General features: G+C 47.8%; 1 protein-coding gene across 50 annotated transcripts in view; it reads left to right on the forward strand.

Annotated features, from left to right (window-relative positions):
• Positions 1-317: 317 nt before the first annotated feature.
• MAP4K4 (mitogen-activated protein kinase kinase kinase kinase 4) overlaps positions 318-13319 on the forward strand; it is a 200881-nt gene continuing 187879 nt past the window's right edge. For 23 of the 50 annotated variants that reach the window (XM_075563317.1, XM_075563298.1, XM_075563306.1 and 20 more), the window contains exons 1-2: positions 320-521; positions 845-910. In XM_075563317.1, coding sequence (XP_075419432.1) covers positions 465-521; positions 845-910 — 123 coding nt within the window. In that variant the 5' untranslated portion in view covers positions 320-464. Of the gene's footprint in view, positions 522-844; positions 911-13319 lie in introns of all 50 variants that reach the window. The other 27 variants (XM_075563274.1, XM_075563282.1, XM_075563283.1 and 24 more) reach the window with 3 other exon arrangements.

A 13319-nucleotide genomic window follows, 5' to 3' on the forward strand; every position in this document is an offset into this window, starting at 1 on the left:
TTCTCCTCCTCCTTTTTCGCCGCCGCCGCCGCCTCCCTCTCCGCCTCCGCCTCCCGGGCGATCTTTGTCTCGCCGCCTCGCCCGCTCCCCGCTCCCCTCTCGGCGGCGGCGCCGCGGCCCCACGCTCCGGGCCGCGTCCTCGATGCGCGCGGCGCGCGGCGCGGGCTCCGGGGCTGAGCGCGGGCGACGCCCGCGGCCGCTGCGCGCCGGGGGGCCTGAGCGCCGCGCCCGCGCCATGGTGTGAGCGCCGCCGCCGCCGCCCCGCGCACGCTCCGAGCGCCCGCCTCCTCCGCGCGCGGCCCGGCGGCCCGCGGAGAGCCCAGAGCGGGGCCGAGCCCGCCGCCGCCCGAGCCCCGGCCCGGCTCCCGGAGCGCGCCGCCGCCGGCTTGGCCTCTGGCCACGGCGCCTCGACCCCCCGGTCTCGATCGCCGCCCTTGGTGCGTGTGCGCTGCGTGCAAGGGAAGATGGCGAACGACTCCCCTGCGAAAAGTCTGGTGGACATCGACCTCTCGTCGCTGCGGGTGAGCGGCCCCGCCGGGGGCCCGCGGAGGGCGGCGGGCGGCGGGCGGCGGGCAGCGGGGGCCGCGCCCCTGGCCGGCCCGGGCGCTCGGGCGCCGCGGCGGGCAGAGCCGGCGGGCGCGGCGGCTCCTTTGTCTGCCTGCGTCGGCATGTGCCCGGGGCGCGGGGCGCCGGGTGCGGGGTGCCGGGCGCTGGGCTCGGGCCCCGGGGCGCAGCCGGCCTCTTTGGTAGTCGCCCTCCCACAACTGCCCCGCGGGGTGCATTCAATTTTTGGGGTGGTGGGGTTTTCTTTTAAATCGTAACCCCTCCCCGCCTTCCTCTCCAGGACCCTGCTGGGATTTTCGAGCTGGTGGAAGTGGTGGGAAATGGCACCTACGGACAAGTCTATAAGGTCGGTGCGGGCGCTTTCTTTGTTTCCCGTGGCGTGTGGAAACTTCGTGTGGGGAGCCCGGGGAAGGGGTGACTGCAGGCCACGCCGCTTGGCCAAAGTTAGCCCAGGGGTTTCGCCTCGCAGTCTCTCTGTTTTTAAACAGAGTTTATATTCAGACTGGCCCGAGAAGACCTCATTTCCTGGCTTTGAGATAGGGAAATACACTACATTCTTAGGCATGCACTTTTTTTCTTCAATAAAGTGGAAAGGCATTTTTTTTCATGAAGATAACCTTCATTTAAAAAAATCCCTCCCCATATCTGGCTGTCTGTATTTGTGTGTTAATTGAAATTCAAAAAGAGCAGGCCGCATTTAATGATTCTCTCCCCCCACCCCCCTTTCAATTGCTTTGGCCATTCTGAAAGTGGTCACCAGGCTTCCTCCTTGGAAAGCTTGCCCGGTGCCCAAGGCGCGGAGTTTGGTGCTTCACTGGGACTTCTTTATGACTCCTGTCTATCAAACACTGGACTGATGGATACATGTTTTGGGAAAGCAGGGAGAGATGTGTGTTTGGGCAACAGGAGGACTTACAGTGAGGAGATTATAAAATCTGAATTCCAGGAATAACCTGTTTGACAGGTGTGTAACTGAAACAGGAATGAGTGAGAGCAGAGAGGAGTCTAAAGAGGATGCCCTGGTTTCACACCCATTCTAGGTCTTTCTCTCTCTTTAAACTCCTCCCCCCCATCACGAATGAAATGAACAAATCTGCGGACAGTTTGAGGCTGTGAGGAGTAGCTGACACCTGTGTGACTCACAGCGGTGTTCATTTTGCCCACTGTGGGTTTATTTGAAAGATTGTGAAAGACCTGCAGGCAATGGGGACGAGCAAGGCTTTGAAAATGTACAGCACAATAGATTCGCCCGGCCTGGTTTTGTTTCCTGACATCTCCAAAAAGTCACCTCTGCCTTGGAGGAGTTTCCCAGCTGTTCCCTTTGGGAACCCTGTAAGGTTAGGAAAGAAGCCAACACCAAAATCTGACCAGGAGCTAGGCTTTGGGGTTTCCCCAAGAAGAATGCCATTACTTTGTTAAGCTGGGCGGGGTGGGTGGGAGGAAGGGGGCTGGGAGGTTTTGTTAGATAACAATAGATGCTTCCTTAGGGTTGTGTGCATCCCATTGTCTCTCTCCTGCTTTATAAGAGGATTTGTTTGCCCACCTTCCAGCTTGGGCCCTGGAGGCCTTGAGTCTGAATTTGAGTCCATATTTCTAGGGGCGCTCAAGTGAATTAGCATGTGTTTGGTTGGTTAACTGTTAGGGCCCAGGCCAGATTTTTGAATTTGAAAGGGAGCCCTGTTAATTCAGGCTGCTGGGCTCAACTGAACTTGGAAGTGTTTGGAAAATGTTGGAAAAGGTGGTGTTCCTTTCACTGAGTAGCCTTGGAGACCTTCTCTAGCCTCACTGTTTAAGTGCCAGGCTTTCCCCCTCCTTCTTCTAACCTAGTTTTCCTGGCCAAATCTAAGTGGTGAGCGTGCTCCTCTTCCAAGTAAGTTAGCCAAAGCTGGGTTCTGACCTGGTGGCACAGTCGTGGATTGTTTGTGTCTTCTTGGGTCTGCAGCCGTGCTTAGCACAGTACAGTAAGCGGGAAGGATCTGTCAGTTTTTAAATGACGGAAGAACCAACTTGAGTGTGTCTTCGGTGGTGGTGCAGAGATGGGAGCTTTGTATGGTCACAGTTGGGACAAGTTCCTTATTAAGGTTTCCCCTCTCCTCATTTCTTCTCGGGGAGTCTCCGACCTCCCGGTAGAGCGTTTTGAAGTTCGTTCGCGGAGCACTACCTAGGGAAGCATTCAGGATACCCCGAATGGCACAGCTTGCTGGCTTCCAAGCCTGTACAGTTGCAGACTTTTTCCTGTAATTATGCAAAGCCAGTGAATTAAAGAATCTGCGTGATCGCGGCAGACAATCCAGAACAAAACATGGCCCTTAAGCAGCTACTTTTTAAAAGTTATTTTGGAGTTTTTAAAAACTGCAGAAATAGAATAAAGCACCCTATAGAGCAGTTACCAGCACATGACTAATCTTGGTTCATCTGTATTCCTCTTCTCTGTTATCTTAACGTAAATCTCAAAGACTAAAGCAGGTCCCCCTCTTTTTACATACGCACAAAGCCATTATCACACCTAAACATTCTTTAAGTATCATATACTCAGTGTTAACATTTCCCTGAGTATCACATACAGAATTTTCCTGTCATAGGAAACGCTAATGTTTACCAGTGGATATTGGGAGGTTCACTAGAGATTGGAAATTTCCAGACAAGTATCATCTGTTTTCTCCTTTTAAATGTTAACTTTCTAGAAGGCTTACTTGGGTGCATGGGGTTTTATGTGGCATTTTTGCTGACTTGCATGTGGTGGTGTAGGGATGTTGGTTAGTAATGCTTCAGTGTTTGTGTATTGCTGTTACACATCCTGAATGTGACCACATGGCATCAGTTTGGAAAAGATACATAACCAATTGGTGATTAGCAAAGAAGTTTGCATTTGTAAATTAAGGTAAAGCTCACCTGTAAGCTGAGAAAAACCTGTACCTAGTTAATTCCGTAGTTCCCATTTTGTACTTTTTTTCCTCCTATGAGCTTAGTTTTTTAGGGTTGAGGTTACTTATTTTGAGAATATACTACTCAAAGTGATTGACTTAAAAGTGAGTTTTCTGAGTTTTGATAACAGACTTATTTTGTGCATTTTTATTTTGCCTGTATATTTGAGAGAAAGAATGCTAACTGGTTTGAGTTGTTGAGCAGTATCCAACTTTATCTTGGAAAAAAGTTAGAAAATGGGTTTTTCTGTTTAGACAAATTCAGTTCTAGTTTTAAGATTTGGGGAGGGCACAGAAGGAAGGATACACAATGAAAACTTGGAGAAAATGGCTGTGAATATCTGTTTACAAGGTTACATTCACAGTACCATGTGCCAAACCAAACACCAAACTCACTGCCACGGAGTCGATGCTGACTCAGAGGGACCGTAGGACAGGGTAGGACTGCCCTGCGAGTTTCTGAACCTGTCAGTAGCTTTCCCTGCCTTCCTCCTGGGGAGCGGCTGCTGGTGGTTTTGAACGGCTGACCTTCGTATTGCAGCCCTCCAGGGCTCCTGGTAGAATGAGTTTGTGCATGTTTACCCTGCAGGTTGTAGAGAGAGCATTGTTAACTGTTTCATTCAAGGGGAGGCGACAGTGATGGTATAAGAAACTATAACCAGAACTAATAAATCAACATTTGTCTCTGTGGGGTTTTGTTTTTTATTGTTACTTCTAGATTTTTTGTGTTTTTCTTGGGGTACGGGGTTTTTTATTTTGTGAGGGCTCTGTGGCTGTTGTGTCAGAATTGCTTGAGTAGGAAAAAGCTGCTAACCTGAAGAGCATTCTCCTTGAAAGGCACTATTGGCCCCAGTGAGAATTGGACGTTAACGGGGCCTCAGGGTGCTTAGAATCCAGGAGCAAAGCGCCAAGAGCCTGGGTTTACTCCGCACAAGGGCTGGGAGTGGGTGTGGAGGGTGCTCCAGGCCACAGTAATTGCAGGGTCAGGAGAGCTAGCCCAGAGTTTGCTACCTGTTGGGCACTGAGAACCTTGGTGGCAGAGTATTTTACACATTGGGCTATTCACCTCAGGCTCAGGGGTTTGAAATCACCAGCCGCTCCAGGAGAGAAAGACAGGACTTTCAACTCCCTTTGAATTAGCATCTCGAAACCCGCAGGAGCAGTTCTACCCTGTCCTGCGGGGTCACTGAGTCAGCATCGACTGGATAGCAGTACGAGGTCTGTGATAAATGCCAGCCTGGGCCTGGCGTGGTGATGGGAAGGGTGGCCTTCAAGACGGCAGGAGGTTGAGGGAGTAATGAGAATCTCTCCCAGCACCTGAGAGGCCTGGGAAGGAGGGGCCGCCTTGTTACGCAGGGTGGAGACCCAGGAAGTTTTGTTGGGATTAAGGAGTTTTAGGTGCAAGGGCTTCATCAGATGCTTTTGTTTTGGGAATGCCTTGGGCCTTGCTTGACTGTGGACCTTGAGAGAGGTGGTGGAGGCCTAGATAGAGAAGTGGAGGCGGCTGGGATGTTGGAGGAGATTGATGTGAATTACGAAAGACTAGGGTGAGAGATTTCGTGAGCAGTCTTCCTCCTTGCTGTGGTCACTCTGCCCAATTCACTTACTCTCTGCAGGCTTTGCCCCAGCCTTTTGAATGGGTACGCTGTTGACTCAGGTGGAGAGCGGCTTGGGGATTAACAGGGCAGAAGTGCAGAATCACGGTCGTTTGCACAGTGACAGTATGCTGTGCACATTGTCTGGCTCTTGGACATCATCAGTCTAACGTTTTGGAGTAGGCATTTAAAACTTATCTGCGAGGCCGTTCAGCAATTCTGTTCTTGATTGAGATGCAGGCAGCTGTCTTCATTAGGGGGAGGCAGAGCCTCAGCTGAGCTGCCTGTGTGGCATGTGCGGACTTGCCCCGCGACCTTGGCTTCCTTCATGCTGAAGGGATTCTGGACTTGGAAAGTGGGAGGAGGCCCTGTTGAACAAGGACTGGTATGTAGCTCTCTTACACAGTCCTGACCTCAGGCTTCCGAAAGCAAATCCAACCACCAGACAGAAATCCTGCTGCAGTTTTAATTCCTTATAGCTTGAAAATGTGTAAATATTCTGGCCATTGGCATAGCCACATACTCCTATTTTGCCCCTTTTCTTATCTAACCAACATTTGGTATGTGTATGAAGGGGCTTTAGAAACGGGACAAATTCCATTACTGACTCCCTTTGTTTTACATGAAGTTTTGGAAGCCCTGCCATAGATGTCTACTGCTGACAGATGCCGGAGTATTTTTCCGGAGCTTTTGGTACAGTGTAGGTGTGCGCGCATTTTTATGGATCGATCATGGAAGAGCAAAGAGGCCAGTTTTGAAATGATACGTTCCGCCTCGGAAAGAGCTCTTCCCTGAACATAGCTTCTCCGCTAATCATCAGCTGTGGCGTTTCAGCCCCGGGAAGGCAACCCTCCTGTAAGTGAAGCCACCTGACCGTGTAGGGAAGAGGCTCTGGTACACAGATTCCAGACGGGTGCCTTCGTCTCTTCCCTTGACTCTGCTAGTCAGTGCTGGGCCACCTGGTTGTGAACTGCTGTTCGAGGTTACAGATTACCTGCCCCTGGAGCTTCAGGTGTTTTCCATCGCTGATGTCTTTTTTATGACACCCTAGCGACCTTGCACTGGGATCAGTACTTTCATGATCCTCTACTGCATTCATGTAAAACAACGTTGGCAGCAGCAACAGACGTAGTAGTTGCACAGGCGGGCTGCTTTTCCGCCCCAGCTGGAACAGCCCCGGGAGCGGAGCTGTGCACCAGAGACCTGGGAACTCTGGGGCCCGGGGCTTATGTGTTGGGTGGTGGGGCTGCTAAGGGCAAGGTTGGCAGTTTGAAACCACTGCCACTTGGCGGGAGAAAGATGAAGCTTTCTACTCCTATAAAGAGTTAACAGTCTCGGAAACCCACAGGGGCAGTTCTCCTCTGCCCGGTAGGGTTGCGATGAGTCAGCAGTGATGTGATGGAAGAGAGTTTGTTTGGTTTTGTTTTTTGGTCGGTTCATCATACCGAGCATATGTGAGTAAGCATTTTGAGAACTTACAAATGGATTTAAAAATTTCATTCTGTGTTCCGCTTTTTCTGTAATGCTCAGAATCGCCCATTTTCAAGTAGTAAGGTAGATTTAGTAATTTGACTCAGCTGCTAACTGAAAGGTTAGTACTTCAGTCTGTTCCTGCCAGGATTACAGCCTAGAAGCTAGCCTTACGGAAACAGTTCTTCGTCACATTCACTTCATGGCATCTAGCAACAGTAACAGATTTTCAATGTAATTTCTAAAAGATTTGCTTTCCTTATTGTCTTAGGTCGGTTGACTAGAGAAACAAATCCAGAGACACTCACATATGTATAAGAGCGAGGCTTATTTCAAGAATGAATTTGAGTCTTTCTCCCGCACAAGAATTTCAAAAGGAAGGGGATATTGAAAAGTTCTTGCACTTAGGAGGGTTAAAAGCCAGGGTCTCAGATAGTCTGACATGAGGAGGGATGTAGAATTAATCTGGGAGAGAATGGAACCTGATGGAGCACACAGGAGTGGTTCGTGCAGCAAGCATGTCTTGTGCTGGCTTGAGCTCTAGGTGCACAGTGGAAAACGGAACGGGCGCTGTGCCTACCTTTGCGGGCTTAGGCAGGACAGGAGATGGACCGATGGTAAGATGACAGTAGAGACCTCACAGAGATGGGGACTGTGGGTTGTGCCCAGTGCTTGAGCCTCCCATGCTGAGAAGCTGGGAGTGCTTGCAGTTTGCACCTTAAAGCACCTTTGACCCCTGGGGCTTTGGACCTCTAACTATCATCAAATTACCTTATTTTAATGTCAGTAATGAAAAGAAGCGCCTCCTAATATGTTAACTTAAAAAACTCCAACAACCCTTTGGGTCTTTAGAAGTTTATTAGGAGTCATAAATGTATGCTCAGAATAAACCCTGCCCTGCCCGGCCCCTAGGGGGCATCTGCCTTTGGCGCCTTTAGCTGCCCCATCTGATCGTTTTTGCTGGATTTCGGAGTTCTGTGTTTACAGGGCTGAGTTGGCCTCCTGATAGTCTATTTACAGGCCCAGCTCCAGCCTCCTTTGAAGATGACATGAGGATGTTGGGTTAAAATGGTAGTTATTTATATTACCAGGACTGAATATCCCGAACTAAGCAGTCTACCATGCTTGCATTTTTTTTTCTTTTTAAAACAATACCTCTCCCCTTGTTTTGCCTTTTTCATTTGCTTGGTTATCTGCATACCTATTGTGACCTTTCTCCTCAAATGCCTGTCAAATTAGGCCTCTAGCTGTTGATTTTACAATGACATCCTTGCTGTCATTGTGGTCCATGCTGAGCAGAGGCGGGCAGGCTGACCTGGGCACACCTGTGGTCCTGGAATACCCTCTTTCTCTTGGTTACTAGCGTCTTTCCCTGAAGCACAGCCTCCAGTGGCTTGATACCAAACAGGGTCCATGGGGTGTAGAGGTTTTAGTTCTTGTAGGACCACTGCGTCTTTGTTCTGCATTTAAATTGGATCTACTGATGCGTCAGCTGGTGGGAAAGTTCTTTAGGTTGTCTGTCTGTTTTGTAGGTCTTGTCGTTCTGTCCGGAGTGGTCTTTGCTTCCTAGGAAATTTTTTTGTATCATTCTTTGATATTCTTCTCTGCTTTCTCTTCAGGAAGTCCTTGGAAGAAGAGCCTCTTCTTAGATTTAGTTTCTTCTTTTTTTCTGTATGAATTTGTCTCTTATGAAGTACTATTATGAGGTATCTTATATTTTGAACTTTTATCATATTCTTGATCCATATAAACAGCCTGTTCCTTTTCTAAAAAACATCTTACTTTTTCTTGGATATAATATTTTCTATCTGACGATATTGATTATGGATTCTTTTTAAATTTTTTGATTTCCTTGTACTCCTGCATTTTTCATCCCCTTTCCTAGGTTAATTTTTTCCTGTTAGTTTATTTTGGCCGTTATCTTTCCTGCTGAGATTTTCCCCTGAGTTCCTGGAGATCCTTGACTATCTGCTCATGTTGAAGAACATCAAACTTGACTGCTATCCAGTCAGAGCTGACTCACAGTGAGCCCTGGGGTGCTTCTGAGACGGTAACTGTTCACGGGAGTAGAAAGCCCCGTCTTTCTCTGCAGAGTTGCTGCTGGTTTCAAACTGCTGACGATGCAGATGGCAGCCTGCACTTAGCCCACTGTACCACCAGCACTAGAAAATGAAGTGGGGCTTCCATGTGCGAGGGGATTGCTGATCGATTAGACATAATTGTAGGTCGGTTAGATAGAGATCAGTACACTCTCCTGGGTGCGGATCCTCAGGGCGAGTTTCTCGAAGAGACAGGATTTTCCTGACTCCACAAGCTCCACCAAGTGCCTTGCCAGCAGGTTGACTGACTTAGTGACCCTAAAGGAGAGAGTGAATGGAGTTGTCCCGGCGGATTTCCATTGCTGCAGACACTGCGCTTCTCTGACATGCTTGTGGAGATGTGGGAGAGCAGGGCCTTTCCCAGCCATGAAGCATACCAACCAGCCAGTGTTCCTGGTGACAACCTGTATTTTGATTCTTTTGGCCGCTCTAGCGACGGGTGTTTGAGAGCTCTTCAGGTACAGACGGGCTCGCTTCCTTTTGGTGACCTCATGCGCCACTCAGGTTGCACCTGTTTCTTCTCTGCTGAATAACTTACTGCTCTGTCTGCTTTGCAGGCGTCAAACCTAATAGGACCTTCTATTTCCTCCCTTTTATTTTTAAATTCCAAACACCGCACTGTTCTACAGCCATTCCTCACTGACACGGCTGTGTACCATGACCAAGTTGTGCAAAATCAGTGTTATGTGAGTCTCATGTGTCCTGCCCCCCCCCAACACACACACACACACACACACACACACACACACACTCACACACTGCCACCGCTGCCCTGGCATGTCTTGGGAAGGGCGTGGTGTGGCCTGCCCTCCTTTGCCACCTTGCCTTCTCTCCCCTTGTGGAGCTCATGAGAAATGCTCTGGGCAAGGGTTCCACTCCGTCACCTTCTGCTAAGTCCCGTAGTCGTGACGCCCCTCGCTGACCTCTGCTCTCCACAGTCCCTTCTCTGACTTTGATGATCTCTTTGGACCCTTACCTGGCTTCTCCTTGTCCGCTTGCACCCTTGTGTTATCCTGCCCTTGGCCTGCGCCAAGGTGTTGTGCACAGATAGCAGGAGAAGGTGGCCGACAGCTGATGTTAAATTGGGAGGTGCCTGCCCCGGGGAGTAGGACAGACACTGAGCAATGTGATGTTGTGCATTACCATGCCGACTACTGCTTCGAATAGGCCTTGCAAAGACACCCATTTGTTCAGCAGGGTAAACAGCATGACTGAGGTATGTTTTATGTCTCTTACCAATTCCCATTCCTCCACTGAGTCTCAGGCAACTACTAGTGTACTATGTCTCTAGATGTGCTTTTTCTGGACAGTGCATATAAATGGAATCCCTACAGCATGTGGTCTCATGTCTGTTTCTTTTCACCTTCAAGTTTAACTATGTAGCATGTGACTTCCTGTATTCAGATAATATGTAATTGAATTTATTATTGCTGAATAACATTCTACTTTTTGGATATATATATATTTTTGTCTACCATTTGTGGGTTGAACTGTGCTTAGTTTTTGACTATTTTGTAAATAACGCAGTTGGCTTTGCCTGGCATTCTGGCTCTTCCAGATGAACTGCATGATGGAACTACCTTTATATACTCGAGTATATACGGTACCTCGCCAAGTTGTTCATAGACAGGTGTGTGTGTGTGTGAGTGTGAGAGAGATGTGTCTGCCTGGGTCTTCCCATTGCTCATGGTAATCACCACCCCCTTCTCTAACAGTGATGGCCTTGCCTACCTCTGACTCCAACACTCACCTGCCATTGAGTCAATCCCGACTCAGAACAGCCCCCCCCCCCCCCCCCCCCCGCCTCATTTGAACATATTAAAAACGAAAACAAATTTGAAAAGGCGCAAAAGGGAGAACAAATGATTAAGGTGTAAAATGGTAACCCTACTACATCTGCGTTAATGTTTTCCACAGGAGCCTAAAGCCTCCTCTCCTGCAGAGCAGGGGCTGATGGTTTTGAACTGCTGGCCTTGCCGGTTTAGCAGTCCACCTGGTAACCAGTCCACCAGGCCTCCCTCATCGCTTGATGAGGGAAAGCAGTTGGAAATTCTGTTTCCTTGAAGTCTTCGCCTTTCCCATCGTCTTTTTTATCCCTGGGAGTTGAAAGCATTGTTTTGAACATCAGTGACGTTTCTCTTAAAGGCTATAAAGACAAACTGCATTATCAGCGAGGCCACTTGTATCGAGAGTCGGACTAAGCCAGTCTTTCTTTGGGGGGGTTCCCTTGGGTCATAGCCAGACATTTGCCATGTGACGCTGACGACCAGAGTTCTCCCCTATCCCCTACCCCTCTTCAGGATTCGAAAACGGCAGCAGCAAAACAAGATTTATTATCTTTGGTGAGAAGATGTATGTCAGGCTTAATAAATGATTTGCTGTGTTAATCTGGGAATAAGTATTTGCCTCAAATATACCTTTAGAATTTTTTCCTCAGCTGCTTTTACTAGTGACTTACTGCATTCAGCACACATATAATTGAATTTAATAATAGTGTATCTTTTAAAATTTGTACCTGGGCCGTTACCATTCTTACCTGCCCTTGATTGTGATGACTGCTGTTGGCGCCCAGAACCATTCCCTCATCAGTTTTTCTGAGAACCCCTGTATGTAATCGCTTTAGGACTTACTCAATTTTGAGGTCTTAAGTCAATAATGGAATATTATCAGAGCCAGGGCTATATGTTAAAGTGATGTACAATGTATTAGGGATCCCAAGTTAGATCCTGAGTATTAGCAATTTAAAGTTATGGAGGTGCATCCATATGACAAGTCATTGGGCTTATTAACTCGCTTACTGGGGCATGCCTCAAATTCTAGGACCTTTTCAGTTTGAACTTGGTATATTAGAACTTCTCATTTCTTTACGTCCACATGCTTTCTCATCCATATTCGTTAGTCTCCCTTAATTTCCAGAAGAAATTTGTTGTTGTTCAGCTTTTTACTATTCTCCAGTGAGTTTTAGGCCTGTGTAAAATCTGTGTTTTGCTATTTGTAGCTTTTTTGAGTCTGATCTAGTTGAGTACCTTTTGTATGCACCAAATATGCTAGCACTGTATTAGGCTTTGTTCACTAGAAAGGCGACCAGCTTGTGTGCTGGTGGAGCATGTAGTCTCTCATGTGAGACAGACAAACAGCCCCAAGTGTATGGTAATGGAGCTGGGAAGAGCAGGATCCCTCTGGCAGCATATAACATGATCGCCAAGCTCGTTTTGATGCAGCGGATACGGTGATACACACAGTATAGCTTCATGATTGGCGGTTCTATGGATGATGGGTGAAGTGCAATGACCAGGATTGCTTGCAGGTCAAAAGGAGCCATTGAGCCCATGACTCATCACCTTGTTAACAAAAGCGTGACTAAAGCTAGGAAGGTATGTGCCATTGGTCATGAGAGTTGACGCCACCTCTCTTCTGTCATCTTGTTGATTTTTTGCCTGTTGATGTGAAGCTGGAAGTTACGCCACGTGGTATTTCAAAATACGAGCAGGGTCACTCCTGGCGGACTTTCAGGCTAAGACAGACTGCAAGTAGTACTTGGTGATCTACTTGTGAAAAGATTGGCCAGTGAGAACCTTACCGATGATCTCCCTCTCACACTAGAAGGCTCTCAGACTATAATTGGGGAAGAGCTACCTCCTCAGAGGGAAGTCAGGACGAAGTCAAGCTTTCCAGGACCTTCATTTTCTGGTGTGGCATGCATGACTCCAGATGAGAAGAAACAGCTGCAAGCATCCTCCCGCAGGATGTGGAATGTATGAAGGACGATTCTGGAAAATTTGGAAGTTGCCAGAATTGAAAGGGAATACGTGAAGATTGGTAACATAGTCCATATGGAGCTGAAAAGGACTGGTATTAAGTCATTTTAAGTCAGGCAATCATATTGTCTGTTATGCCCGGGATGATAAATTGAAAGGACTGGCGTCACGTTTATCAAAAAAGAACATTTCGCAGTCTGTCTTACAGTATAGTGGTATGAGCGATTGCATAGTACCCATACTGCCTACAAGGAAGACCAGTTAATGTGACCATTGCTCACACTTACCCATCAGCCTCTATTGCCAAAGGTCTTGAAGAAACTGGAGATTCCCCTGCCCATCCCAACTTTTGTATTCTACAATCTATCAAGCATGCCACCAAGCTGGATCAATAATTACTGGTGACTGGAATGCCAGCGTTAGAAACAAAAAAGAATTCGCCCTTGGAAATAATGGCCTTGGTGATAGAAAGGATGCTGAGATTGTATGATAAGAATTTTGCAAGACTATCCACTTCTTTATTGCAAGCATATTTTTTCTATAACCCGGAGGGTAGCCATACGAATGGTCCTCACCAGGTGGAAGACACAGGACCCAAGTCAGCTATGTCTGGAAAGGTGCTGAAGAAGCTCACTATCAGTGAAAAGGCTGCCAGGGACCGACTGGATCAGCCCATCAATTGTTCCTATGCCAGCTCACACTGAAGCTGAAGAAAATGAAAAAGTCCACAAGCGCCTGTGTGCGACCTTGAATGTCTCCCACATCAATTTAGAAACCATCTCAAGAATAGATTTGCTGTATTAAACATTGATGTTTATGTTGGACAGGGTTCTCTATATTTATATAGATCTATAACATAAAAAATAAACAGTTAATTAAATTATAAAGCAGTACAAATGGCTCAGTGCA

This window comes from Tenrec ecaudatus, chromosome 11 (assembly GCF_050624435.1).
Source record: "Tenrec ecaudatus isolate mTenEca1 chromosome 11, mTenEca1.hap1, whole genome shotgun sequence".
Classification (NCBI taxonomy): Eukaryota; Metazoa; Chordata; class Mammalia; order Afrosoricida; family Tenrecidae; genus Tenrec; species Tenrec ecaudatus.